The sequence below is a fragment of the Bactrocera oleae genome, chromosome 5, assembly GCF_042242935.1.
Source record: "Bactrocera oleae isolate idBacOlea1 chromosome 5, idBacOlea1, whole genome shotgun sequence".
Lineage (NCBI taxonomy): Eukaryota > Metazoa > Arthropoda > Insecta > Diptera > Tephritidae > Bactrocera > Bactrocera oleae.
The window spans coordinates 34,763,615-34,789,225 of NC_091539.1; the positions used below are offsets into that span (position 1 = coordinate 34,763,615).

General features: G+C 36.5%; 6 protein-coding genes and 1 long non-coding RNA gene across 14 annotated transcripts in view; 5 read left to right on the top strand and 2 right to left on the bottom strand.

Annotated features, from left to right (window-relative positions):
• chas (chascon) overlaps positions 1–7,073 on the top strand; it is an 87,635-nt gene extending 80,562 nt beyond the window's left edge. For 6 of the 7 annotated variants that reach the window (XM_070110826.1, XM_014237334.3, XM_036371718.2 and 3 more), the window contains 3 exons: positions 2,083–2,299; positions 2,448–4,494; positions 4,556–7,073. In XM_070110826.1, the coding sequence (XP_069966927.1) occupies positions 2,083–2,299; positions 2,448–4,494; positions 4,556–5,531 (3,240 nt within the window). In that variant the 3' untranslated portion in view covers positions 5,532–7,073. The remainder of the gene's footprint in view (positions 1–2,082; positions 2,300–2,447; positions 4,495–4,555) is intronic. The other variant, XM_014237335.3, reaches the window with a different exon arrangement.
• A 3,342-nt stretch (positions 7,074–10,415) lies between these two features.
• LOC106619281 (males absent on the first) lies at positions 10,416–12,100 on the top strand. The gene has a single exon (XM_014237316.3). It carries the CDS (start codon positions 10,510–10,512, stop codon positions 12,043–12,045), a length of 1,536 nt encoding a protein of 511 aa, XP_014092791.1. The 5' UTR covers positions 10,416–10,509; the 3' UTR covers positions 12,046–12,100.
• Positions 12,101–12,345: 245 nt separating this feature from the next.
• LOC118682579 (uncharacterized) lies at positions 12,346–13,114 on the bottom strand. Its single transcript, XR_004978391.2, has 2 exons — positions 12,660–13,114; positions 12,346–12,587 (listed from the first exon to the last, which is right to left on the bottom strand). It is a non-coding gene; the product is annotated as an uncharacterized lncRNA (long non-coding RNA).
• Positions 13,062–15,982, top strand: GAA1 (glycosylphosphatidylinositol anchor attachment 1). 2 transcript variants are annotated; one of them, XM_014237336.3, is made up of 6 exons: positions 13,062–13,359; positions 13,413–13,763; positions 13,826–14,017; positions 14,085–15,184; positions 15,252–15,415; positions 15,515–15,982. In XM_014237336.3, exons 1-5 carry the CDS (start codon positions 13,182–13,184, stop codon positions 15,372–15,374), a joined length of 1,944 nt encoding a protein of 647 aa, XP_014092811.1. In that variant the 5' UTR covers positions 13,062–13,181; the 3' UTR covers positions 15,375–15,415; positions 15,515–15,982. The 2 variants fall into 2 exon arrangements, with proteins under 2 accessions (XP_014092811.1, XP_036227605.1); XM_036371712.2 differs by lacking the exon at positions 15,515–15,982 and having other exon boundaries at positions 15,252–15,481.
• Myb (proto-oncogene like protein Myb) lies at positions 15,601–19,203 on the bottom strand. Its single transcript, XM_014237337.3, has 2 exons — positions 17,111–19,203; positions 15,601–17,047 (listed from the first exon to the last, which is right to left on the bottom strand). The coding sequence occupies exons 1-2, from the start codon at positions 18,342–18,344 to the stop codon at positions 16,350–16,352; spliced, it is 1,932 nt and encodes a 643-aa protein (XP_014092812.1). The 5' UTR covers positions 18,345–19,203; the 3' UTR covers positions 15,601–16,349.
• Positions 19,204–19,635: 432 nt separating this feature from the next.
• Positions 19,636–21,320, top strand: geminin (geminin DNA replication inhibitor). Its single transcript, XM_014237318.3, has 3 exons — positions 19,636–19,837; positions 20,113–20,228; positions 20,358–21,320. The coding sequence occupies exons 1-3, from the start codon at positions 19,778–19,780 to the stop codon at positions 20,866–20,868; spliced, it is 687 nt and encodes a 228-aa protein (XP_014092793.2). The 5' UTR covers positions 19,636–19,777; the 3' UTR covers positions 20,869–21,320.
• A 538-nt stretch (positions 21,321–21,858) lies between these two features.
• LOC106619276 (probable ATP-dependent DNA helicase HFM1) overlaps positions 21,859–25,611 on the top strand; it is a gene marked incomplete at its 5' end in the record, with an annotated part of 39,455 nt that continues 35,702 nt past the window's right edge. Inside the window, 5 exons of the mRNA XM_070110709.1 lie at positions 21,859–22,592; positions 22,668–22,812; positions 24,247–24,365; positions 25,089–25,281; positions 25,349–25,474. Coding sequence (XP_069966810.1) covers positions 21,859–22,592; positions 22,668–22,812; positions 24,247–24,365; positions 25,089–25,281; positions 25,349–25,474 — 1,317 coding nt within the window. The remainder of the gene's footprint in view (positions 22,593–22,667; positions 22,813–24,246; positions 24,366–25,088; positions 25,282–25,348; positions 25,475–25,611) is intronic.

Genomic DNA, 25,611 nt, shown 5'->3' on the forward strand with positions numbered 1-25,611 from the left:
GCGGCCCGACTTGATAAATCGAAAAGGTGTTGTATTCCATCATGACAATGCAAGGCCACACACATCTTTGGTCACTCGGCAAAAATTATTGGAGCTTGGTTGGGATGTTTTGCAACATCCACCATATAGTCCTGACCTTGCACCACCGGACTACTTTTTGTTTCGATCTGTACAAAACTCCTTGAATGGTAAAAATTTTAATAATGACAATGATGTCAAACCGTACCTGATTCAGTTTTTTGCTAATAAAAACCAGAAGTTTTATGAACGTGGGATTATGATGCTGCCTGAAAGATGGCAAAAGGTCATTGATCAAAATGGGCAATACATTACAGAATAAAGTTATTTAGTTCCATGAAAAAATTGTCTGCAATTACTTAGTTGCCAACCCAATATTTCCTCTGAATTTCAATTATACATCTCACAGATTGATCGATATTTTCGGCTAAAAGTCAGCCATATTCACTGGGGTTCGCATATTTGGCGTCTGAATTCTTGAAAAGTTATGGTCTGATTTTGAGTATAAGATGAAATACCTTGAGGTCACTATTTGTGCAAAGTTTTATCTAGATCCACCGATGAAAGAATCAGTTGGATTTTAAATTTTGTTATATGGTTTTTGTCTGATTTCACACTTTAATTAAGACTGTCAAGATAATATTACGTACCATTTTGGTAGAAATCGGTCAAGTATGTCCCGAGATATGGATTTTCACCTAAATGATGACGATGCCACACCCATCGTCAAAATTTGACACCAACTCCTAGCCCTCTTGTACCACAGGTCACGGGTGTAAAATCTTATGTCTCTGAAGGAATTAGTAATTTTTAACAAAACATAACGTATGGGAGAGGTCGGTTTTGTAACCCGTTTTCACACTGTCGGTAGGAGTCCTTATAGGCACTGTCCTAAGCTAATTTGGTTATTATAGCTTTAGTCGTTTAGGAGATATGTACATTAAACCTATTAGATGGCGGGCCACGCCCATTTTTTCAAACTGTCTTTACCACAAATGCCTGTAGGATCGTAAGGTGTACGAAAGCAACGTCACTTATACATGTGTTGTCAGTTATTACGGTATTATGTTATTCGGAAGGAGGGAGGTCGTCACAATCGGTACATGAGAGTCAAAATATGAAGTGGTATCATCAATTTTTGCAAGTCCTAAGTTTGATAATAATGTTCATATTGTATATTTATTAAAGCTTGAATAGTTATATAGCCAAATAACTGGTCTTGGAGTTAGAAAGATTATGAAGTCCAGTTTTTAGACTGAGCCGTACATAAGACTCTTTAACTGATTTTATATATGTATTCACATTCCTTGAGCTTTATAACAACTTTTGCACAAATAATCCGTTGTACAGGCGGTAGGCGGATCAATTCATCACTTGAAGCTGATAAGTTTATTAGAAACCGTTAAAAACTATCGAAATAAATTTAATCAGTTTTAATTCGAAATATTCAATTCCAAAAACGGGTTCAGAAATTGTAAAAGAAAGATTAAAAATGAATATGCAAAAATAGAAAGTCCCTAAGAAGTTAAATATAATTTCACTACTATCAAAGTTGTATATACCACATCATCACTTTAGTTATCCTAAGGAACTACTCGAACAGCCTAAGTCCCAACCACTTTAAATGACAACTATTTTTCCGAAAATAGAGGGAAGCTAGCAACCGTAACGACTATTTTATGTTTATCTACCTATTAGCCTCAGCTCTGTTGAATTTGTATTTCTGAAATCTTGCGTCTGAAACCGCTAAGCTCTCTATTAAGTTAAGAAATTTTTAAGTTATGTGGTCTGCATCTGCTAAAAGCCTGATACAATAAAACCTAAATTGATGTAGGACATAACGTAAATTTTCAAAGTAACTAGGGCATCTACATACATATATTGTATCCTAGGGCTCCGCGTTTATTTAAAGGTCGAAAAACTGTTCCGGTACCATTTCCTCAAATAAGTATATATGGTACATAGAAAAGCCGGCAGCTTTCATAGTCACAATTATATAGATTTAAGTATGATTTTTTCATCTGTCTGGAACATACTAAAATGGTTTCCTTCTAAACATTTCAGGAAGCTACACAACATCTCTACAAACAACGTGACGAGCAATACGTCGATAAGATTGTTGATGGCAAAGTTGTTAATACCGAAATGAAATACGTCGCCGAGACAATGCAAATTGAAAAGGATGGCTCATTGGAACGACCGGGTGATTGGGATAGCTTATCGGATCGTATGCGAAAGCTACGTCGACCACACCAGAAGAGTGCTTTGCAGCCACATAAGGGTAAGATCATTTGTGGTTAATGCCAAATGCTTCATATGACAGTGTTTAGTGTACCGATATGCTGATTTATCATTTTTTATAACTTTGTTACATCTAATAAATATTTGCTTTCGCCTTAAACTATATACGAATATTTGTTTCTTTGAAGAAGCCACACTACTGGCTGATCGTAAAGATGCGCTAACCAAGCGACCATTGGATTTCGATCGTGAGGAGGAAACACGCAAGGGAGAAACGATCAAATGGTTGGAATCACATTTCGGCAGCGAATCAACTGCTTCTAATGACTCGCGTGAAGATGACGGTGCCGGCGATATAGAGCCGACTAAAAAGACATTCTTCAATGTTACCATAAAATCAAATCAAACACCAACACCTACGCCACTGACCAATGGTCATCGGTTGTCAGCGAGCAATACATATGAACGCAAACAATCGAAAGATCATGTGATCGAGACACATGGACCGAATGGACCGGGTGGACGTTCAAAGTACTACCAGGGCATCTCAAATTGGACCGAACGTAAGGAGCCGCCAGTGAATCATTTCGCTTCGAAAGCCTTTCGTGATGATCTTCAAGAAACCGTTGAGCGCAATCGGCTGCGACGCGACAAGCAGCAAGACAGTCATTACGTAGTCGAGTCTACAGACAACTACGTTAGTCGTGAGGATATTCTGCATCAGAAACAACGCCAGAGTTTATCTTCGCAGTTTTTGGCGAAAAGTAATCGTAATTCACTTGATCGACTCGATGATTTGGAAGCGTCAAACGTGGGTGTTGGTATTAAAAAGACGAGCCGAGATATGGGTGTGCGCCACAAAAGCGGTTCGCGCGGTGATCTTCGTTACAGTGGATTAAATGGCGGTGAGTTGGACAACAACAAACGCGCTTTCATGCCAGCCAAACAACAAAATCAGAAACGTGATTTAGAAATTCCGCGTTCATCAGCTGACTTTGCACCAAGTGCCGCCAAAAAGTATGAATACAATGAAATACGTAGTCGCAGTTACGAACACACTTTGGAGGATACTTCACGTGGCGTTGGCTATGAGTTGCATAATACGAACTCGCTGAAGCCATTACCTCTGTCTGAATCACGTGCTATTTCGCCCGAACGAGAAACCTTTCAAACTAACACGCTCGGTCGCCCCACAGTGCCACAACGTCGTCGCGCCATCGAAAAGAAACTACGACAGCAACACAGCGCCTCACCGCCGCCGCCACAAAAAGTGCCATTGGAGCGCCAGCACGCGCATAGCCAACGAAATTTGCTGGAACCACCGCCAGACTATTCGCCACCGCCACGTAGTCGCTCCTCATCGCCGCAAGTGGAATATGTGAATGGTGTACGAAATCAGCGCAACTATCGCAATAATATCGCTGACCATGTACCCAACAGTTATGGACCACCTAGCCAATTGGTCGGTCAGAGCACCAGCACGTTGACACGAAAGCAAAATCAACGCACACGATTTGCACCGACCACACAACACGAACATGCGCACTCGCAGTCATACATGCGTCCTGTGATGGCGACACAAACCACACAAACGACAGCCTCAACCATTTCCAACTCTACCGTCACCTCGCACAAATCCAGCAAAATGGGTCAGGTGATAGGTAATTCGCTACGTAAGCTGGTCAATAAGATACGATCGGCCAGTGCTGAGCGCAAAATGCGCATGAAGTCGCGTAGTAAGTCACGTGAGCAATCGCCATCACCACAAACTGTCGACAAGGTTGGCCAACAAACTACCTACCAGCAGTATAATCTCATAGACAGCCATATCGGCGGTCAGGGTGGTGTCTCCGGTGAGTCTGAGTTGGAGAGTATGCCGCAGGAGACGACACAGGCGCATAAGAACTACATACATGCGGCAACTCTAGAGCGCAACGGTCAAATACACAAAACACAATTCAAACGTGCCAATTCGGCGGATCCATACGCCAATGAGCGGAGTGAAATTGGCGAACGCGGACCGAGTCCAAGACAACGTTACTACTTGGGTGAAGATCCGTACTCGAGCACTTTGTATGGCAAGGAAAATATGTATGTATCCGGTTCTGTCGGCAAGCGCAAGACATTAGCGCCCAGAGATATTGTGGATGCTGGCTATGCGGGTAAGCAGGAACGAAATAACCGTGAAACAGTGAATGCGAACCGTCGCGATGAAGGAGATCTTTACAAACAGAGGTAAGTACTTGCATATATCATTGCTACGTTTCTTAATTCCCCGCTAACCGTTCTCTTCCAGAAATGTGACGACCAGCACATTGGGACGATATCAACGCACAAGTCAAAATTTTGCCGCCTCTACGCCTAACTTAAATCAGGACTATCGCACGACCCAAACATTGCCACGCAAACTGCAGGACCATCAGCAACAACCACAGCAACATCACCATCAACCGTTGCATGCGACGCAATCGTCCACATATCAGCGAACTGGGCAACGTCTAGTAACTAGTGGCTACAGCACTTTGGGGCATCCTGAACATCGCACACAATACCAGCAGCAGCAACAACAACAGCAGCAAACAACAGTTGGTCCGGCGAAACCTGCGCGTACCTACGCCAAAGCGCTGAATCGCAGCAAAAGCTTCAACGTGCATGCCATGAACGGCGGTCACGACCCCAGTCCGATTTACATTGAAAAGCTGACAAAGAATAATTACATGAACAACGCAAACAATGGTCACAACACCAGCAATTTATATGCCAGCCAAGCCTACAAATCGAATCCACATCTTTATAGCGGTCCCTCGAAGGAGAACTCACTACAGAGTGGACTGAAAAGTCCCTCAATTGTGAATCTGATAAGCCGAAGTCAGAAGGATTTAACTAAAATTGACAGTTTAGAAAGTGAGCAAAGGGATATGCTGGAAAAAAAGCAAATATTCATGCGCGGTCTGCACCAGCAAGCGCCCGATCTCTACAAGACATTGCATGGCGATGAGAGTTACACCGCTCACAGTGCGCCAAGTAAGTACCATCAGTTGCGCCACTCCACATCACTGGAGACGCGTTCGCCGATTGAAATCAATAAGGATACGGCAAGTATTGTGCGTAGAGACAGCTCAAGCAATGATGGTTATGTGGTAAATGCTTATACTAATAAGACTACAATGGAGAGTGCGACAGCCAATAGGCGTATACTCTATAAGGACGAACCAAGACGTCGAACACCGGGTGCCACCATAATTTCTGTGCGTAACGAAATGGAAAAATGATTGTGTGAAAAATTAAAGATTATTTAACTGAAAAATGCTTATGAATGTGTATATAATAGCCCTTAACCATTAAATGGTTATTCGAAGCAGCGCACTATATAGATGGAAAAATCGCTTAGGAGAGGCTTAACTTTCATTTGACGGGTTGCAAATAAAAATTGGAAGCCTATTAATAATACATATGTATGTATTTATCTTGCACTATCAAAGGTAGTACTCTAGCACCAACTCTTACAGCAAGCAATAGCAATTAAGAGCACAAAACGAGTAATGAAGCACTATATGCATCGTATTTTTAAACATTATAAAAGCTGCATTCCTTCGCTAATACCTGTAATAGAAGATTTTTTTCAATATTTCCTGCTGTTGCCAGAGTTGCATGTGACATAAAATATTTAAGTTAATTGAAGAAATTTATGTCGTGAGTTTGACTTCCGGAGACTGCAATTTGAAAAACATTTGCTATTCAATGTTATACACTTTACTTTTTCCCATTAAAAAACTTTTTTGCAAGGCCATTAGACTTTAGTTTTGCTTTCTTCCATATGTAGCATAACATTAAGACACTTATATGTACATGAAACTGAATAATGAACTTACAGTAAAGCTCAAGTGCTAGTTATTATTGTTTTAAAAGTTATTTCTTATATTTTCATAATTTTGTATTTTTTGAATTCACAATAGAGAATTTTTTATTTAAACTTTAAGTTTAATATTTTCCACTCAATTCTTCAAAGCCGTAACTTTGTACAATGAAATTAATGTTAATATTCCTTTTTTATTTATTAATTTTTTTTTATAATTTGTATGGAAGGAATGTAGCCATGATTTGTTTGTAGGTGTACGCCACATTTATGGCGTATACAGAGTTTGGTAATAGCTTTAGTAATAAGTAAAAAAATAAAAAGAAGACAAATAACTAGAAATCAATATTTAATAATTTAATTGAAATTTAATCACAACTGGAAAAACAATTTAAGCTAATTACTAAGTAAAATTAGTTATCAAATTAGATAATATACATAACACATTTAAGTATATTTAGTACCGTTATAATCTTTAATTTCAAGCTGAGTTTTTATAAATAATGAAATTAAATTAGCGTAAAATGCATGATTGCAGTTAAGCTTAGTTTTAGTTATTACAATTTTTAATTTTCTCCCTATATGAATGAACTTACACAAACATATTATGAACTACATATATAATATATGTATATAAATATTTGAAATAATCATTGGTTTTATATAATTATAATTAACAATACCTGCAGATTAGTTGTATAAGTTATTAATGAAAACCTTATCGATTTTTATTCAACTCTAATATTTATTAAAAGTTCTTCCAAATAAGTTTAAAATTTTACTTAATTAGTTTAATTAACATTTTATTTCAATACTAATAAATCGAATTAAACATGAATTTTATTCGATAAAAAGTTTATTTCAGTTAGATTTCTTAACATTAGAACATATGTATGTGAATCAAACATTTAGTTTCATTAAAATGTCGGAAATGCGAATAAAGTGCCAAATCTAACAACCAATTTTTATAATAATATTCAGAAACTGGATAAATATGCATTTGGTGGGTATTTTGCACATAAATAAGTATATTTTCTTTAAAGCTTTTCCTTAGTTAACAGATGTTGCCTAGATATTTAAATCGCTTTAAGCAGAGAATGTAAATGAATAGAGAAGGAGCAAATGTTAGCTGTACTAAAATGTTAATTACGATGAAAGAACATCGAAAACGCGCAAGTTCGAAAATAAAATGTCACCACACCTGTCAATTTACGCAACGAACTACACCACTCTATAAGCAAAATGTATATACATACATATGCACAGATGTTCTTTGATATGCGCATAAACAAAACTTAAAATAATAAAAAGGAAAATAATTGACTTATGAAAAAAAATATAAGGAATGAGGGAAATAAAATGAAAATAGAATTAAAATATCATTTAATAAAAAAGGGTTATAAAAATAAAAAATAGTATATAAAAATATGATAGGATTTGAACTTAGGCAAAATATTTCACGTTGCAATAAACAAGTCTTCTATACAAGAAACACCATAGCAGAGAATGTTGAAGAGTAGAGAAGGAGCAAATGTTAGCAGTACTAAAATGTTAATTGCTAAGAAGGATCATCGAAAACGCGCAAGTTCGAAAATAAAATGTCACCACAGCTGTCAATTTACGCAACGAACTACACCACTCTATAAGCAAGATGTATATACATACATATGCACAGATGTTCTTTGATATGCGCATAAACAAAAATTGAAATAATAAAAACGAAAGAAATTGACTTCTGACAGGAAAATTTAATAATCAGGGAAATAATATTAAAATAGAATTCAAATATCAATTCATAAAAAAGGGTTATAAAAATAAAAAAGGACTATATAATATATGATTGGATTTGAACTTAGGCAAAATATTTCACGTTGCAATAAACAAGTCTGCTATACAAGCAGCACCACAGACGACATTAGATCATATTTGTCTAATCTGTGAACTCAAACAGCTATTATTGTTTACTTGCTTCAAATGTTCATATGTCCATATGTGAATATTCTTGAAATTGCCTTCTTTCATTCACTTGTCCACATGTATTTGCATATATGTACACATATGTACATATGTATGTCCCTCAATATGTCTTTCGCAAAAAATCAAACATTCGCGCAAGTGACAAAAAAACGTAGACGCCATCATCGGCCAATAATATTCAAGCGAACTCGCCGCATATTTTCTAAGTATTTCATATTACAACGACAACAAATTCATTCATAAGGAACGTGCGTCTGATTCAAAGCAAAGTGCGCTCGTTCATAACTCTGCGCCGCGCTATATTTTCTGTGCGCCTGGTAAACCACATTTGGTTTTCATATAGAATTCCTACCGCAAATGCGCGAAAATAAAAATGAATGAAATTGAATTTGTCTTCAGTAAAATTGAAGAATCAGCAAAATTTCAATTTTACAATTTGTATCACTGAAAATCCTACCATCCCCCTCGCGTTTGTATGTTGCCCACAAGCTGCTTCCTCACAACATTTGCTAAAAATCAGAAATTGAAGAATTTGTCTGAAGTTCACTTCAAAAAGGAGAATTGGCAACATGACCTCTTAGCGAGTTTAAATAATATTTATATTTTTGCATATTATGCACTAAATATGGCATTAAATTAAAAAATTTATATAAAATTGCCATTCATAAGAAATCTTTAACTACTTCTATATATTCTATGCACACTGCATATAGTACTTTTATATGTTTACTTATTATCATTGTTTCATAGTTTTTCGATTTAGCCCATTTTATCTAAATACGACGCTATGAAAATGCAGCCCAATTGGTAATCGCAATATTTCAAAAGAGCATAAGTCAACTTTCAATAGCAAACCACTGCAAAAAGGACAAACGAGACAACATAGCCGATCGACATTGTCGCAAAATTGTCGATTGAAACAAATTTTGTCAACTCCGCGACGATGCGCAAAATTTGGCGTCAATATGTATGCGAGCTCGTTTGTATGTATGTATATAAATATGTATGTTTGTCGGCAAAGTCGTCATTTGGTTTTTTTCAACAACACAATGTCCGCGCGAACTCGCCGTTATTTCGTTGGCTTGCCACCATGCACATAGGCGTGTCAAGTGAGGGCTCATAATATATTGATATGTTGCTTATTTTGTATTGAAAAATACTGATGCATTTATGAATTATTTTCGTAATATAATATATATAATATATATATATATAAATACACATATATTCATACCTATAATCGTTTTTAAACTAAATTCGATAAATAAAATATATATCTGAAATAATTATGTGGCAGTGCGCCCCAATCCCTCCTTGCCTGCGATCGTTCAACTCGCAAACAGCAAAAAGTGTGGACAAAAGTCATTGCTTGTGCGGGGCAAGAAGAAGCAAGCATCAGCGTACGTGTACTCATGAATGTATGTGTGATTATCACATTTGTGTAAATACGCATAAATAAAGGAATATGCAATAAACCCAAACATATGAACATATTCTCCTGATATATTTTAATTATATCAGAAAGTAAAATATGCTATTAAAGTAATTGAATTATGATATGCTTAGATTCCAATTAATAAAATAAAAAAATTAAATACAATTTTAATTTTATGTATTTTACGATTCGAACGTATATGCTCGTATTCGGAATGAGCTTAACTCCTTCGCGCTTACGACCTAAGCCACCACAAAAGTGGAAACGTGGCCGCTTAGCCACCGTTTTATTATTATTATTTGTTTAATAAGTATATTGCTTACGCAACGCACATACATAAGTTAGAAAACTAGCTTATTAAATGTTTATTTTATTATGAATTCTGGGGTTTTTACCGGTAATACAGATTTTTAATTCAAAAGGTTTTTCATAATTATAAATTTGTCATATCATAGAAATTGAAAACATAAATCTAAATAGGTATGCGCAACGATTTTTCATATAGGAATATTCGTTGTGTCTATTTATAGCATTTCGCATATTGTGTGGTGTATTTTTCTTTTTCGAAGTTATACTTTTCGATGTTCCTTCTTGTGGAATTACAAATTAGTACTCAAAAAGTTTTCATTTAACATTTGCTCCTTCTCTACTCTTCAACATTCTCTGACCATAGACAATATTCGAGCAAATTTGTCTAATCTGTGAACTCAAACCAGAGAACGTATATCATATATTCTTCTTCTTATATTTTACATTCTCTGGTTGGACCTTCTCTATATTTTACATTCTCTGATGAAACTACCAATTTTCGTCCGATCGGATTAAAACGGCAACGCTGTCCCTGAAATAAACACAATTCACAATAAACGTGTCGTTCTTGCTATTGTGCATGCAATAGTATGAAGAAGATATTGAAAACATTTTCCTAGTTGATTGGATGCGTAAAATAAATATTTGCTAATAAGATTTAAATGTGCAAACAATGACGGTAACTGAAAGTGATAAGATAAACAACAGTGACAAAACTGCTCCACAAGAAGAACAAAAGGTTAATCCAACCGATAAAAAAGAAATAGATGCAAATAGCACAACTTCAGAATCTACTGGAAAAACGCCGGCCACAGAAAATGTTACAACCAAAACAAATGCTGAGTTAGGGCCTTCAACAACAACTGCAACAGCAACAACTAATCAAAACGATATGCAAATTAATACCGGTGATGTATATCTTATCAAACGCGCTGATGGTAATGTATATCCAGCGCAAATTATTCAGTCTCGTCCTGGGGAACCTGCCACGGGGAATTCTGCCAGCACACCTGCTGAATACTATGTACACTATGTTGGACTAAACCGACGACTGGACGAATGGGTTTCCCGTGATCGTATAACAGATGCAACTGATGCTGAAACAGCAAGTGAAGTCGCAAATTCTGCAGATCCTGGCGATGGTACTGGTGGCAAAACAATCAAACAGTTAAGTAAGGAGCAAATTGCAAACTTAGAAAATCCTTTACCGATGGAAAATAGTGATCGTAAATTGACACGCAATCAAAAGAGACGACATGATGAAATTAATCATGTTCAAAAAACGTATGCAGAAATGGATCCAACAACAGCAGCGTTAGAGAAAGAACACGAAGCAATTACAAAGGTCAAATATATCGATAAGCTACGTATTGGACGTTTTGAAATAGATACTTGGTATTTCAGCCCCTACCCCGAGGAATATGGCAAAGTGGGTACATTATATGTTTGTGAGTATTGTCTGAAATATATGCGCTTTCAAAAGACCTACCGCTATCACGCATCCGAATGTACACAGCGGCAACCACCAGGAAACGAAATATATCGTAAGGGGACAATATCTATATTTGAAATTGATGGTAAAGAGCATAAACTTTACTGTCAAATACTCTGTTTAATGGCGAAGCTATTTTTGGATCATAAAACCTTATACTATGATGTGGAACCATTTTACTTTTACGTTCTTTGTGAAATTGATAAGCGTGGAGCACATATAGTTGGATATTTTTCTAAGGAGAAAGAATCGCCCGAAAATAATGTTGCTTGTATATTGATCCTGCCACCGTATCAACGAAAAGGATATGGAAAATTATTAATAGCCTTTAGCTATGAGTTGTCACGGCGAGAAGGTGTTGTTGGCAGCCCGGAAAAGCCACTTTCCGATCTGGGACGCTTAAGCTACCGCAGTTATTGGGCGTATACATTGCTAGAGTTTATGAAAGAATGCCGCACAACAACCCAAAGTATTAAAGAGCTGAGTGAATTAAGTGGTATAACACAGGAAGATATCATTTATACACTGCAATCAATGAAAATGGTTAAATATTGGAAAGGTCAACATGTTATCTGCGTAACACCGAAAACAGTTATGGAACATTTGCAGTTGCCGCAATTTAAGAAACCTAAATTGACCGTGGATCCAGCTTATCTTCGTTGGGTACCACCTAAAAGAAATCCAACTGGAACCGCTAAATTTAAGAAAATTGCTTAAATATCCTACTTTAGTACAAATCGAATAAAATATATTTATATGAATTATATAAAAACATATTTAGTTTTTTTACATTAAAATATTTTCCTACACTCAATTGTTACTAAAAATAATAGGAATTACGCTTAAGGTGGCAGTACACGACATACATGTGCGTTCGATCGGTATGTGTGCAAGGGAGATTTTCCTACATAAGCGGAATTTAAAATTTTTAACGATCGGTGTGCACACAAGTATTGCTCACAATTGCTCATTTGGAAAACAAAAAATGACAAAATTAAAGTAAAAAAAAAAAAATAATTAAAATTTTTATATTATTTATTGTCTAAATAAAGTCAAATACATCAAAATACTATCATAATAAAATTATGCCAGATATAAAAAGTACATTTCAATTGTGCGCTTGATCCTGGCACATGTTTACACTTTGTAGGACGAATGTTTCAGTTAGTGACCGACGTGCCGTCTTTTCGCAGTGATAACGTAGAAATCAGTTGTTCTCTTGCCATTGCTCAATTTATTTTAGACGGTTTTACACACACCTAGATTTTCAGTTATAATTTTTCATAATGTAAAACATCAATACTGAAATCAAATTATTAAGAATAGTATACCTATTTATAAATAAATGGATTCGACTGCAATTTCGAGTTAGTTTAGGAATATTTCAAATGTATTCAAGTTTATTTTTTAATTACTATAAAATATCGAGACTGGCAATCCTGCGTTGTAAGAGAGTAATCAGTAATCACAAATTTCTACGGGAAATATCCTATTCTCGCGGATATCCACGTTTCGGACGGTAGAAGCAGTGGTGAGTTTTTATTTTCTTTCCGCTCTCATTAGATAAGTCGTACTACATACTTGTATATGGTACATGGTTTTGCGGCTGTATATCGTCTATGGCGAAAATATTTCATACCGATCGAAAAGGCAAGTGTGTCGTGTGTGGCTTCTTTTAACGTAGCATATCATTCAATTTTAATGAAATTGGCAGCGCAGTTAGGCATTTATATATTTGTATAGTTGGCAACGCGACACACGAAAACAAAACCAGCTGCTTTCTATACATATATTTTTCATTTGTTCCGGCTATTTAAGTATTGAAAATTAAATAAAACAGTTTATAAATAATAATGGGTCTCCTATCGGATCCCTCATTAACGCCGCGGGGCAAATTTGGGCGTACGTTAGCTAAACATAGTGGAAAAATTTCTTTGTTTTTCTATGTAGTCGGCTTGGCTTGGTTCGTTTGCCTGTCACACCCTGAATTCAGCCATGGTACTTATTTATCAGAAAATGCGCTATCACCAGGTAATGTATAGAAATAAAATTTTAAATGCATTAAAAAAAATCTTCCTTATTAGGATTGGTTGATCCGGAAATCGGACAAGACTCTGTACGCCTCGCGCAAACTTTATATGAAGAGCTACAACGTGAGCGTACCGATCATAAATCCACAACACCACATGCTTGGATCGCAGCAAAGATGCATCAAATTGGACTTGAAACTCATGTGCACAATTTCACACTTCGCTATCCTTTTAGCCCAGGCAAGGAATACCATGGCAAAAACGTGTATGGAATATTGCGTGCACCACGTATTAGTTCCACCGAGGGTGTAGTATATACGGCACCATATCGGACTGTTAACTCTGTGCACACGGATATAACGGCTAGTGTCCCAATGTTACTAGCATTTGCAGATTTTGCGCGCAGTGAGTTTCAATTGAATAAAGCTATACAATTTTGTTGAATTAATAAACTTTATTTTCTTTAGAAAAAAATTACTGGGCAAAAGATTTGGTATTTCTAGTAACCGAACAAGAGCAACTGGGCATGCATGCCTGGCTGGAGGCATATCATGAAGGCGGCATAAAAGACTCACCAATTTTGCGCTGTGGAAATCTGCCAGCACGCGCCGGTGCGCTACAAGCCGCACTTAATTTAGAAGTACAAGACCTCGACATTGGTAAGATATATGTGACAGATGAATTTGTGTTGAATTCGCAAATATTAAACCTTATTTCGCTAATTAGATTACATTGACGTGAAAATCGAGGGTTTGAATGGTCAGTTGCCTAATTTGGATATGTTCAACTTAGTGCAACGTCTAACGTCGCGCAGCGGGCTTTCATCCGGGTACAAGCATACCCCACGTAAGAAGCGTCGTTCCAACCGTGGCTCATTGGAAGATAATTTACGTCACATGATGGAAATGTTAAAAAGCCAAGCGACTGGTGTACCCAATGGCAATCACGGCCTATTTCATCGTTACCGCATAGAATCGCTGACACTTGAAGCTGTGAAACGCACAACCAACACCAATAACAACAATCGTTATGGCACCGCACTCTCACTTTTGAAAACCGTTGAGGGCATTTCGCGTAGTTTAAACAACCTACTGGAACGTTTTCATCAGAGTTACTTCTTCTATATATTAGTACAGAACGACCGCTTCGTTTCTATTGGCGATTATATGCCCTGTCTTATTGCATTAGCTAGCCCTATGTTCATTAAGGCTTTTCTGCTTTGGCTAACCACCACAACCACGGATGACGCAACGTCAGAGGAAGAGGACACAACGATACATGAAGAAAAACTGCCAATACATCTACCTTACATTTCGGTGCTGCTTTACATGGTCGCAGCGCTACTGTTAGGCTTCTTCTGCAACACCTTACCATACAGCCAACACGTTCGACATTACTTCAACTCTATGGGCGTTAGTACCCAATGGAGTGTTGGTCTCATTTTAGCTGTGCAAGTACTACTTGGCATTTTATTGCCACTATTCTACACACTACCAGAGGACGGTCTTCAATTGCTACATATTGGTGTGCTAATATTCACGGGAGTAGCGCTGATCGTCACTGGACTTTTGAATTTCGCTTTGGGTTTCATATTGGCGGTGATCATCTCACCGGTAACAATATTACTCCAAAACGAACCCAGCAATGACTTGCGTCAGAAATTAACGCGTATTTACACATTTTTGCTCAATCCTATGATTGTCATATATTTACTGGTATTATGGTTAACCCTATTTGAATTCCCGGAATTAGCATTAAGAGAAATGGCTATGCGCGCTATTAGCGCTTCTTTGGATGCCATTACCTATGGTTTGATGGACAGTATTGTAAGTGAAAATATTATAATAGCTCATGTGAATATTGTGTGTATGATTTGTATTTAATTTTTTTCAGATTTATGGCAATTGGCTGTACACGGCGATTGCTGCGATTTATTTCCCATTGTGGATTTTGTATTGGACTTTGGCTTTAGGCCGAGAAAGCGCAACTATAACGGTTGATAAAAAATTTAATTAATTTTTAGTACGGTATACTTTCTAGCGAAAATTAGATTTTAGGTATGTATTTATGTATGTTCTTCGCTTATACAAGCATTCGAAATAAAAAATGCCTATCGATTCAAAGTTTGTTCTGATATTTCTTTGCTACTTGTATAGTACGGACACACACACATACCATGCTGGAATAATTACATTGTGCAAAATTCCATTTTCCAGGTTCCAGAAACATTACACATTGGGAATTTTTCTCCTTAAGTCTTGTATTTATTTGATAAAAAAAAGTTTATATACGCTTTGTGTTCTCGTTTTGAGTAGGTACAATATTCGTTTATGTATTGTTAATAATTTAAGTTCTTGGACTACATGATAGGAGTGCACCGGGTTTTTATAGCTAATTTATAACTTTTTTTTTATAATTTTATATATAAAATAAAAAATGTTTCATAATTTACAAACTTAAATAACGGTTTGTTATTTTCCTTACTAGCCAATTTGTATTTATAACTTACACATAGATACATGCTGTGTAACAGGTTGGCGCATATATGTACAAATACATGCAAACACCATTTTTTAAGACATGCATAGAGTACTGATAACTTTTTCAAACTTCTTTGGACTTAATTTATATTTGCTTTCGCAGTGCAACGGCTGCAAATTCTTTTTACTATAGAGTATATATATACCATTTGGTTATAAATAAAAATGTATGTATATATGCATAAGCATTTCGCCAGCCGCAAACCTTATATGCGTGTACTTTATGTATGTATGTAAATTGTACAAAAAAAATAATTAACACGATAACAATCGTAGCATAGAAACAATAATTAAGAGAAAGAATACGCAAATCTCAGAAATATATGTATGTTCTCGTATCAAATATGCATGAGTATACATGTATGTGCATGTATATACGGTATTTACTTAGCCTATTTAATCAACAATTATGTTTAGTAAATTGCCTCGAAGAGTTTTCTCTGTGTTCACGTCATTTTTGTTTCTCAAAATTTAGCGAGCGCGGCATTAGCGACAGATTCTTTAAGCACGCATGCGCTTGTTGCACCATAAATTGTTGATCCTTGGTTTGACCACATGCTAATCTCTCCCATTTGGGATCCAAATATTGTTGTCCATTGCGTTCACGCGGCGGCAATATAGACAATATATTTTGATTCTGTTGTTGTTGTTGTCGTTGACGTTGTTGTGGACTATTCTCTTTTTTGGCTTCTTCATTGGTTTCAAGTAATAGGTCAGCCTCACTGCATAAGGTGTCTTTCATAATTATAGTTGTGGGTGAGAAAGCAATTGATTCGTTCGATGTAAGAAATTTACTCGGAGTCTCAGTTTCATAAGGTAATGGCTTCTTTTCATGTTTGACACCCATACTGGGCATAACATTTTCACCCCAGCTGGTGATCAATGATTTACGTGCTTTCTTTGTTGGTTGTGTTGTGGAACCACCACCGCCAACGGTACTTCTAGATACGTCGTTAGTCAAGTCCGCATCGGATGAGATATTTTCCTTTTTAATAATCATATTATTTGAGTCATTCACTTGTTCGTCATGTATGATTTCGGCCAAATCCTCAACTAAGGACGAAGGACTTGGTGGAATGTAACGTCGCTTCTTTCCTAGCGCAGCTAGAGCATCCTTGAAAGGTGTTGGCGTACGTGGACCTAAAATACCTGTTAAACATGCATGAATTTTGTTGAATTGTTTACTTTTAAAATATTTTAATTAACACTCACTTTTGTGTGGCGTTTCAATTGATGAACTTTCCAACTCCTTTTTAATTTCTACTCCGGGTCGTCCACTGCCTTTGTGTACAGGCGTGCTGGCACGTAAACTTATGTCTTCAAACGATGGTAGACATGGTGAATTGAGAAATTGTGATGGTGAAAATGGTAAGGGTTTTATGGGTGTCATAACCGGTGACTCTGGTAATTTCGTTTCCGCTTTTACCCATTGACTGGAAATTACACCCATATTATCGAAGCCAACTGTTGAAATTGTATTTGTTGTGGACATCTCTAAGAATTGTTGTTGTTGTTCTGTTTGTGGACGCGCGCGTTTCAATATATTTGGTGGCGGTCGTGTAGGTGGTGGCTTAGCAGTTTGTTGCTGCGCTGATAATTGCATTGCCGCCACGGCCGATGTAGTCGGCTGCTCGTGACTCTGTTCGTTTTGCTGTCGCATTTGAGGGCGCTGTAATATTTGTGCCGACAAGGAAAGCGTGGGAGCAGGTGCTTGTGGTTGTACTTGCGGTTGTGTAGATACACTGACACTCGCTTTTATCAGCGCTTTTAGATTTGAGCGAGAATCTTGTAAATCAGGACACTGGCGTGCTAGAACTCTTAAGCGATGTGGATCGTATTTACGTCTCATAGTCGAATTCCAGTGGTTCTTTATGGCATTATCTGTACGTCCCGGTAGTAGCTTAGCTATTTTCGCCCATTGATTGCCCCATTCCATATGTGCATTGAAAATTATTCGATCCTCTTCTTCCGTCCAAGCAGTTTTCTTAATATTAGGATTGAGGTGGTTATGCCAACGTTCACGGCATTGTTTACCAATACGGCCATTTAAGTATCGCGAAATTAGTGTCCATTTTTTTGGACCAAACCGTCGTACTAATTCAACAACTTTTTCATCCTCTTCTTTGGTCCAAGGACCCTTGATTAATTCTGGATTTAATACTTTAGCCCAACGCTGTTGTACTTGCTGTTCGGTACGATCTTTAAATTGTGGCGCAATCAATTCCCACTGATCGCCATATTGTCCCACAAGGCCTTTTAAAAGATTATCCTCAGCTCGCGACCAACGTTTCCCATAACCATTACCACCAGTGGTGCGCGAACTTAAACTGCTAGAGTCATCATCGTTGCCAGCACCATTGTCAGAGCATTCTGATTCGCCCGAGTCACCACTGCCACTTTCCAAACGTTCGGCGATAAAATAGGTATCAACATTGTCCGAATCCATATTTCGATCCTTAAAATTATTATTTGTCTATATGCCCAATCGAACGGGTACAACTGTGATATGTGTGAATATCCTTAAAATATTGATATTGATGAACTTTACCGCCGCAGTAGTAACACTTCCCTATGCAATTATTATGCGCAACGTTTGCGTAATGTTCAAAAATTTCATGCAAAGAAGTTGATTCAATTACTTGTTCACAGCTCAAACATTTCGCTACCTCGTTTTGATGCTTTTTTAGAAGTCGTGGATGTATTGCGTCGTGCTCACAAAGTCCTCTTTGTGTTTGTGTAGGGGCTTCTATTTCACCTCCACCAGTTTGTGTATTATTAGTCTTTATAAAATTATTATTTGTATTCGAATTTAAGTTTCCTAACGGTTCCATTAAAATAAATCGAATTTAACTACAACTCAAACTCAAAAAAACTCCACCTGCATGCAACAACAATTTACAACTAAACTTATTTTCTCACAGTTGACTTTTTGAAATTCAGCGTCTAAAAATCTAATTGCATGGCAGAGAATAACACATTAACAAACGTGAGCAGCGACGACTGACGACACGCGCTGACAGCAGCTGTCACAAGCAGCGATCTGCTGCTGCGCCAGCTAAGTCCCACGGACGGACATACACACCCTCAGCTAGTTGCTTCTATTGCATGCGTTAAATAGTCTCCGAATTAGTAAATTGACGTGAGTATAACCTTTTCCAAACTTGATGACCTTGAGAAAGAGCTAAAACGCTTTTGATTGCACAAATTACTAATTAGCTACATTTAATTTGGTTTGTAATATTTACAATTTTAATTTGCACAGAACGTTTCGTTCTCGTTTAACGACGGTTTTTACTTACACACACAATAGCCATTTTGAAATGAGCTAACAAGGTTGCATTTGGAGTTTAACAAAAAGAACTCATGCGCCGGCAATAGGTCGAATAACGGCTTTGAAATGGATATATTAATATAACAAAATTATATACAATATCAGGAACATAGTTAGTACGAGTCGAGACAAATTTCAATATTGGTTTATATATTTAAAAGTTAAATTAAAATTAACGCAGCAATTAAAAAAGCGAGGTCAAACCAATTTTTTAAGAGTAATTTTTACAATGTGTTTTAACAATATTCTTCATTAAAAAAAGTTTTCAAATTGAATGTTGTTAATAATATGAATGAATAATTCTTTCCAGTCCTTAAATCTGCAATTTTTTTGTAGACTTTATAGTGCAACCATATGCCGAAGTGCAACTAACTTCTGTTGTCTATTTATTTGGCGCTTTAATTTGACATTTATAATAGAAGAGCAGTAAAGGAATTTTGTTCAACCACCATATTTTAAAAATAGTATAATTTTAAAGCAGCACAACGGCGTCTTTTACGCGCGTTCAAATAAATTTGTTTAAACTGTATTAATTACAAATCAATAAAATGTCTCATGTCTCCACGAAAAAGATCTTCATTCAAATTGAATCCGCAGCGGAACAACAGGTAAGTAACTTCTTAATACTTAAAATATACATAAAAGCGAAGCCACGCCGATTAATTGAAGGGCCTACTAACGCATTACTGAATTTTCTAATGTTTCGTTTTCATATCACAGTCATATCACCTTCCAACACATTTTTTGATTTATACTAATACGTATTTTTTCTAATTTATATTTGTTTGGTGCATTTTGTTTTTATGGCATGGGACATATATATCTGTATATAAACATCGCTAACTGCATTACACTTCATCTACTTGTTTTTGATGTTGAATAGGAGAATTTAAAGAATCAACGCAAGACCTTTAAGGTGCTCCAGCCAGGTGGCATCGCCATTGACAAAGAAAACTTGGCTGGGCGCCCACAAATTGACAAACTGAGCCGCCTCAAAGCGTAAGTTGCGTGTTTTTTCTACAAATTCCAATTCATGGTAATTTATTATATGTAGTGTTATTATAATGTGTTTAATTGTAGATATTAATTAATTAAATATATTTTTTACGTATTTCATTAAATTTACAGCTCTACTGAGGCCTCTTTGGCTTCCACAGATTTTCCAAAACGCAAGAAGGTTGAGACGCGTGCTTCTGAAACTCAAACTAGCCCACAAAAAAATGCCAGCGTTGGAGAAAAAAAAACAATAACAGCTGAGGATCTTACTAGCGAAGAGAAGCCCGGTGAACTCTATTGGGAACATTTAGCAGAGAAACGGCGTGAAGCTTTAGAGGAGACGCTCAAAGAAAATCAACATTTGCATGAACGCATTGAGGGATTAGAGGCAGAATTGGATACATCTCGTCAAATGTTGGAGGAGGCGCGTAATTTGGTCGAAGTATTGACGGAGATGTTAAATGAAAATGAGGCTGAGCGTGAAATTGAAAGTGACGGTGGTGTCATAGGCGGTGAAGAACATAGAGGAAATGCTGGCAATATACTGGACGATGATGACAACAGCAATGCGTCCAAATCGAGTGCCGAAGCACCATTACCCAGAGTAGAGCATACGAGGTTGGAGCAGCCTCGCACACCTTAAGTACAATCTGCAGGAGAAGGCTGAATGTTTAGCTTTACTTTATTAGCTCAATTGGAGTCGTCTCGCTCAACATACTAATTTACAAGTTTATTACTATATTACTATATATTACCTTAAATACGTTAGTTTATTTAAACATTTTTGTATTAATAATTTTACCCGACAAGTACGCACCAAAGCAAAAAGACGGAATTCTGTTGCCCAGTATCGGTGCTCCAGTGCAGTACAAAATAGTTAATAATCCTCAAATTTATTACAACTTTTTTTATTTGTAATTAAAACCCAAACGTTCAACTGTTTAAGTAATTGATTTTTTATGTTTGTCCGGTGTAAGTTACGGATTTCAAATATAAATGCATTATTTACATCTATTTCCTTATAGGATTAATAATTGCGACCTATGCATATGTAGTACTTGAAAATTTATAATAAATTTATTAATTGTTGCTGAATTGTGATTGTTTAATTATGTTTACTCACTTTGGACATATATACAAATATCAATAAGAACCGACATACACACATATGTATGTATTTATATAATGAATAATCATTAACATTCTCTGCTGCTAGTATGGCACAATTCCTTATTGCAGCATCAAATATTTTTCTTAAGTTCAAATCCTAACACCTCCTTTTTTGGTTCCCTTATAGAGTGGTGTAGTTCGTTGCGTTTCCTGATAGGGTGGTGAAATTTTATTTTCGAATTTGCGCGTTTTCGATGTTCCCTCATATTAATTTACATTTGAGTACAGTTAACATTTGCGCCATCTCTATTCATTAACATTCTGCTTCAGCCCACTTCCCTATGCGAAGAAATTCGTTAACAGTGCTGCCAAATTTGTCCTTAAATTTCCGCGCTTAGTTTACCGCTACTTTTTTGACGTTTCCGCTCATTTTTTTGTGTGCTGCTAATTACTAAGAATGGAAATTAAAAATTCTGCAGATATTCGTATCCTTTTCAATAAAAATAGCTTACATTTTCATTGAAGCACGGTTTACTTAATATTTCTTTCTTCTTTTCACACAGCACCACCATTTGATCGAATATTCGACCATTATCGAAGTTTCAACGCAGTACAATCGTCCCTTTTAAATGTGTTGCTACACACCAACAGATCGGTGGTACTTAGTGCACCCACTGGTTCTGGCAAGACAGTAGCCTTTGAGCTGGCCATCGTGCGTATGTTAATAGATCATCCAAATGACACCAAAAGCGCTCAGGAGCATTCCACCAGAGTAACACCACACAAAGCGGTGTATGTGGCACCAATTAAGGCACTTTGCGCTGAACGATTTGATGATTGGAAGTCTCGTTTCGAAAAGCTAGGCATAGAGTGCGCACTGATAACGGGCGATAGTGATTTGGATGAACTGGCACGTTTACGCAGTGCTCAAGTGATTATCACTACACCAGAGAAATGGGATTCGTTAACACGTCATTGGCGTGATTGTCGTGATGTTATCGGCTCTATACGGATTTTTCTCATAGACGAAGTGCATTTGTTAAACGAAGATGTGCGTGGCCCAGTGCTAGAGGCTATAGTTTCACGTATGCATACTATTGCACGTGATGCTTTGAATAAACCGTTGCGTTTTGTTGTTGCTTCAGCTACTATACCAAATGTACATGACATAACATGTTGGATTACAGGTATTGTTGACAACAGTAACAGTAACAACAGCTTCAACAATATTAAACATGAAAATGTCGCGGAGTTGGTGTAAGGAATTTGATTTTTACTTTCTAAAATATTATATTTTTAAATATATTTATGCATATAATACTCTCGATCTAGTTACTCAGATGCAGATCGCCCTGTGTCATTGGAGAAACATGTGTTGGGCTTCAACTGGAGTTTACGTGGTTTTAAATTTGACATGAGTCTCAATTATAAGTTAATGGACATATTGCGCAAATATTCCGATTGTAAAGCTACTTTGGTAGGTGAATTAATATTCGTTTGCTCTTCATATTTATATTTTTGTAAGAGACGACCACCAGTGCAGTTTTGCAAATTAAAATTTCACTATTTTATTGTAAACTGGAATATTTTTCTTTGTTATTTATTGAATAGTAATTTTATGTTAGTCGATTTTCTTAGAATTATTGTATATTTTCCTATATACATATATTTTCAGTTACCAACTCAACTATTTTTATACTCTTGCAACATGTTGCTACAGAGTATAATAGTTTTATTCACCTAACGGTTGTTTGTATCACCTAAAACTTATCGAGTTAGATGTAGGGTTATGTATATATAAATGATCAGGATTAAGAGAGGAGTTGAAATCCGGGTGACTATCTGTCCGTCCGTCTGTGCAAGCTGTAACTTGAGTAAAAATTGAGATATCTTTATGAAACTTGGTACACATATTTCTTCACATGTTTCTTAGTTGGTATTACAGATGGGGATAATTGGACCACTGCCACGCCCACAAAACATCATTATTCAAAAACAAATAAATTACCATAACTAAGCTACACAATAAGATACAAGACTGTTATTTGGTATACAGGATCACATTAGGGAGGGGCATCTGCAGTTTAAATTTTTTTAAAAAACTGCCGTTGTCTCGCCCACTAATAGGGTTAATGTGTATATCTCCTAAACCGCTAAAGATATAATAACAAACTTCTCTGAGAACAAATGTCCTTAGCACCTCTATCGACAGTGTAAAAATGGATGAAATCGGGTGTCAAGCCCGCCCACTCCCCTTATAACGGTGCTGCTAAAAACTACTAAAAGCGCGATAAATCAAGCACTAAACACGCCAGAGACATTAAATTTGATCTCTGGGATGGTATGAGGTGACTTTATAGGAAGCGCGTTCAAAATAAGACAGTGGGCGTGGCACCGCCTACTTTTAGATGAAAACCCATATCTTGGGATCTGCTTAGCCGATTTCAACCAAATTCGGTACATAGCATTCTCCTCATATTTATATGTTATAGACCATTTTAAATTCCATCTGATTATCTCACTTTCCACTATGCAAATCAAGCAACCATGATTGCATCGGGGCAAAACTTTGTGTGAATAATGCGTTTAAAGTATGCCACCTTATGACCAAAAATTGTCTAAATCGACTCCAATGCTTATAGTTGACTATCATATCAGTCAATGTGCAAGATATATAATTAAGATTCATATAATAAATTAAATAAATGAAACTCTCGATAATAGTATATTTTTGTGTCAAAAATGGGTTGAAGCGGATTAATACTCATTTAATATACAATTTTGCCAACACCTGACGTAATTTCCCTTGCAAGTTGCGAGAGTACAAAATGTTCGGTTACACCCGAACTTAGAACTTCCTCACTGGTTTTAAAATTTATATATAAAATATTTATTACTTGTACTATTTCAGATTTTTTGCAATAGTAGAAAATCTGCTGAAATGGCGGCAACTGTTTTAGAAAAAAATATTACATCACATTTCGCACTCAGTGACCAACAAAAGACAAATCTTACACAACTTGCACAAGAGTAAGTATTTACTATCACTTTACAACTTAGTTAAAGACATTTTAAAAAAGCCAAAGTCAGTTTATTATAACATGAACAGTGTTTATTGAACACGGTATATTAAGTTTGCCACGAAGTTTGTAGAACCGAAAGAATCGTCGGACATCCTATCAAGTATTGCATATAAATGATCAGCGTAACGAGGTGAGTCGATTTAGCCATGCCCGTCTGCATATACGTGAACTAGCCCCTAAATTTTCGAGATATCGATCTGAAATTTTGTACACGTCCTTTCTCTCCAAGAAGCTGTTTATTTGTCAGAACGCGAATATCGGACCACTATAGCAAATAGTTCCCACACAAACTGACCGATAACACTCAAGTTCTTTTTTATTTGGCATGGATTATTGTCCAAGTTAAAGGTACTATCTGCAAACAAATTCGTCAAATCGGACCATTATAGCATATAACAGCCATACAAACCGACCGATCAAAATCAAAATAAAAAATATTTTTATTCCCTTTTATGTTAGAGAAGTGCACTTTTGCAGGGTATCATAGCTTCGGTTCAGCAGAAGTTGACGTTTTTTTCTTTTTTAGTAAAAAAAAGATTTTTTTCGAGTACAGTGTCTAATAGCCACAATGTGTGTGTGTGTCTACCAGTGTACATAAACAAACACCTGTAGTGTTACTATTTTTTTTTCTTTACACTTTTCATTTGTTTTCTGTCTTTTCTGCTTTTAGTTTGCACGACAATAAACTGCACAAATTGATTGCACATGGCATCGCATACCACCATGCCGGCATGAGTTTTAGTGATCGTAACAAAGTTGAGGAGAGCTTCCGTCAGGGTAACTTAATGGTTTTGCTCTGCACCAACACTTTGGCAATGGGTGTCAATTTGCCAGCACGCCTTGTGGTCATCAAGTCAACTGAGGTGATTTTCTAAATGGTTTTCGCTTACAAACATCCAAACTAATTTGTAAACAATTGTAAATCATTAGTATTATCACCTTGGTAATATGATGGAATATCCAGAGAGTACTTTGCTACAAATGATTGGACGCGCTGGACGACCACAATACGATACAAAAGGTGTCGCTGTGATTCTGACACATATGAGGAATGTGGTGAGTTGAGATTATTATTACATTATATGTTATATATATTCATTTATATATGTAGAGTGAATAATTCTGAAAATTTTTTCTAAGTACTAAATGAGTTTAAAACTGTTTTTATATTTATGTTAAAAAGCGAACTGAAT

Bases quoted from the DNA above. Each gene is read 5' to 3' on its own strand.
- geminin (XM_014237318.3), top strand. From the start codon at position 19,778: ATGTCTCATGTCTCCACGAAAAAGATCTTCATTCAAATTGAATCCGCA. The intron at 19,838-20,112 runs GTAAGTAACTTC...GATGTTGAATAG, and splicing joins AATCCGCAGCGGAACAACAG to GAGAATTTAAAGAATCAACG. The intron at 20,229-20,357 runs GTAAGTTGCGTG...TTAAATTTACAG, and splicing joins AAACTGAGCCGCCTCAAAGC to CTCTACTGAGGCCTCTTTGG.
- LOC106619281 (XM_014237316.3), top strand. From the start codon at position 10,510: ATGACGGTAACTGAAAGTGATAAGATAAACAACAGTGACAAAACTGCT.
- GAA1 (XM_014237336.3), top strand. From the start codon at position 13,182: ATGGGTCTCCTATCGGATCCCTCATTAACGCCGCGGGGCAAATTTGGG. The intron at 13,360-13,412 runs GTAATGTATAGA...CTTCCTTATTAG, and splicing joins AGAAAATGCGCTATCACCAG to GATTGGTTGATCCGGAAATC. The intron at 13,764-13,825 runs GTGAGTTTCAAT...TATTTTCTTTAG, and splicing joins ATTTGCAGATTTTGCGCGCA to AAAAAAATTACTGGGCAAAA.
- Myb (XM_014237337.3), bottom strand. From the start codon at position 18,344: ATGGATTCGGACAATGTTGATACCTATTTTATCGCCGAACGTTTGGAA. The intron at 17,048-17,110 runs GTGAGTGTTAAT...CATGTTTAACAG, and splicing joins AATTGAAACGCCACACAAAA to GTATTTTAGGTCCACGTACG.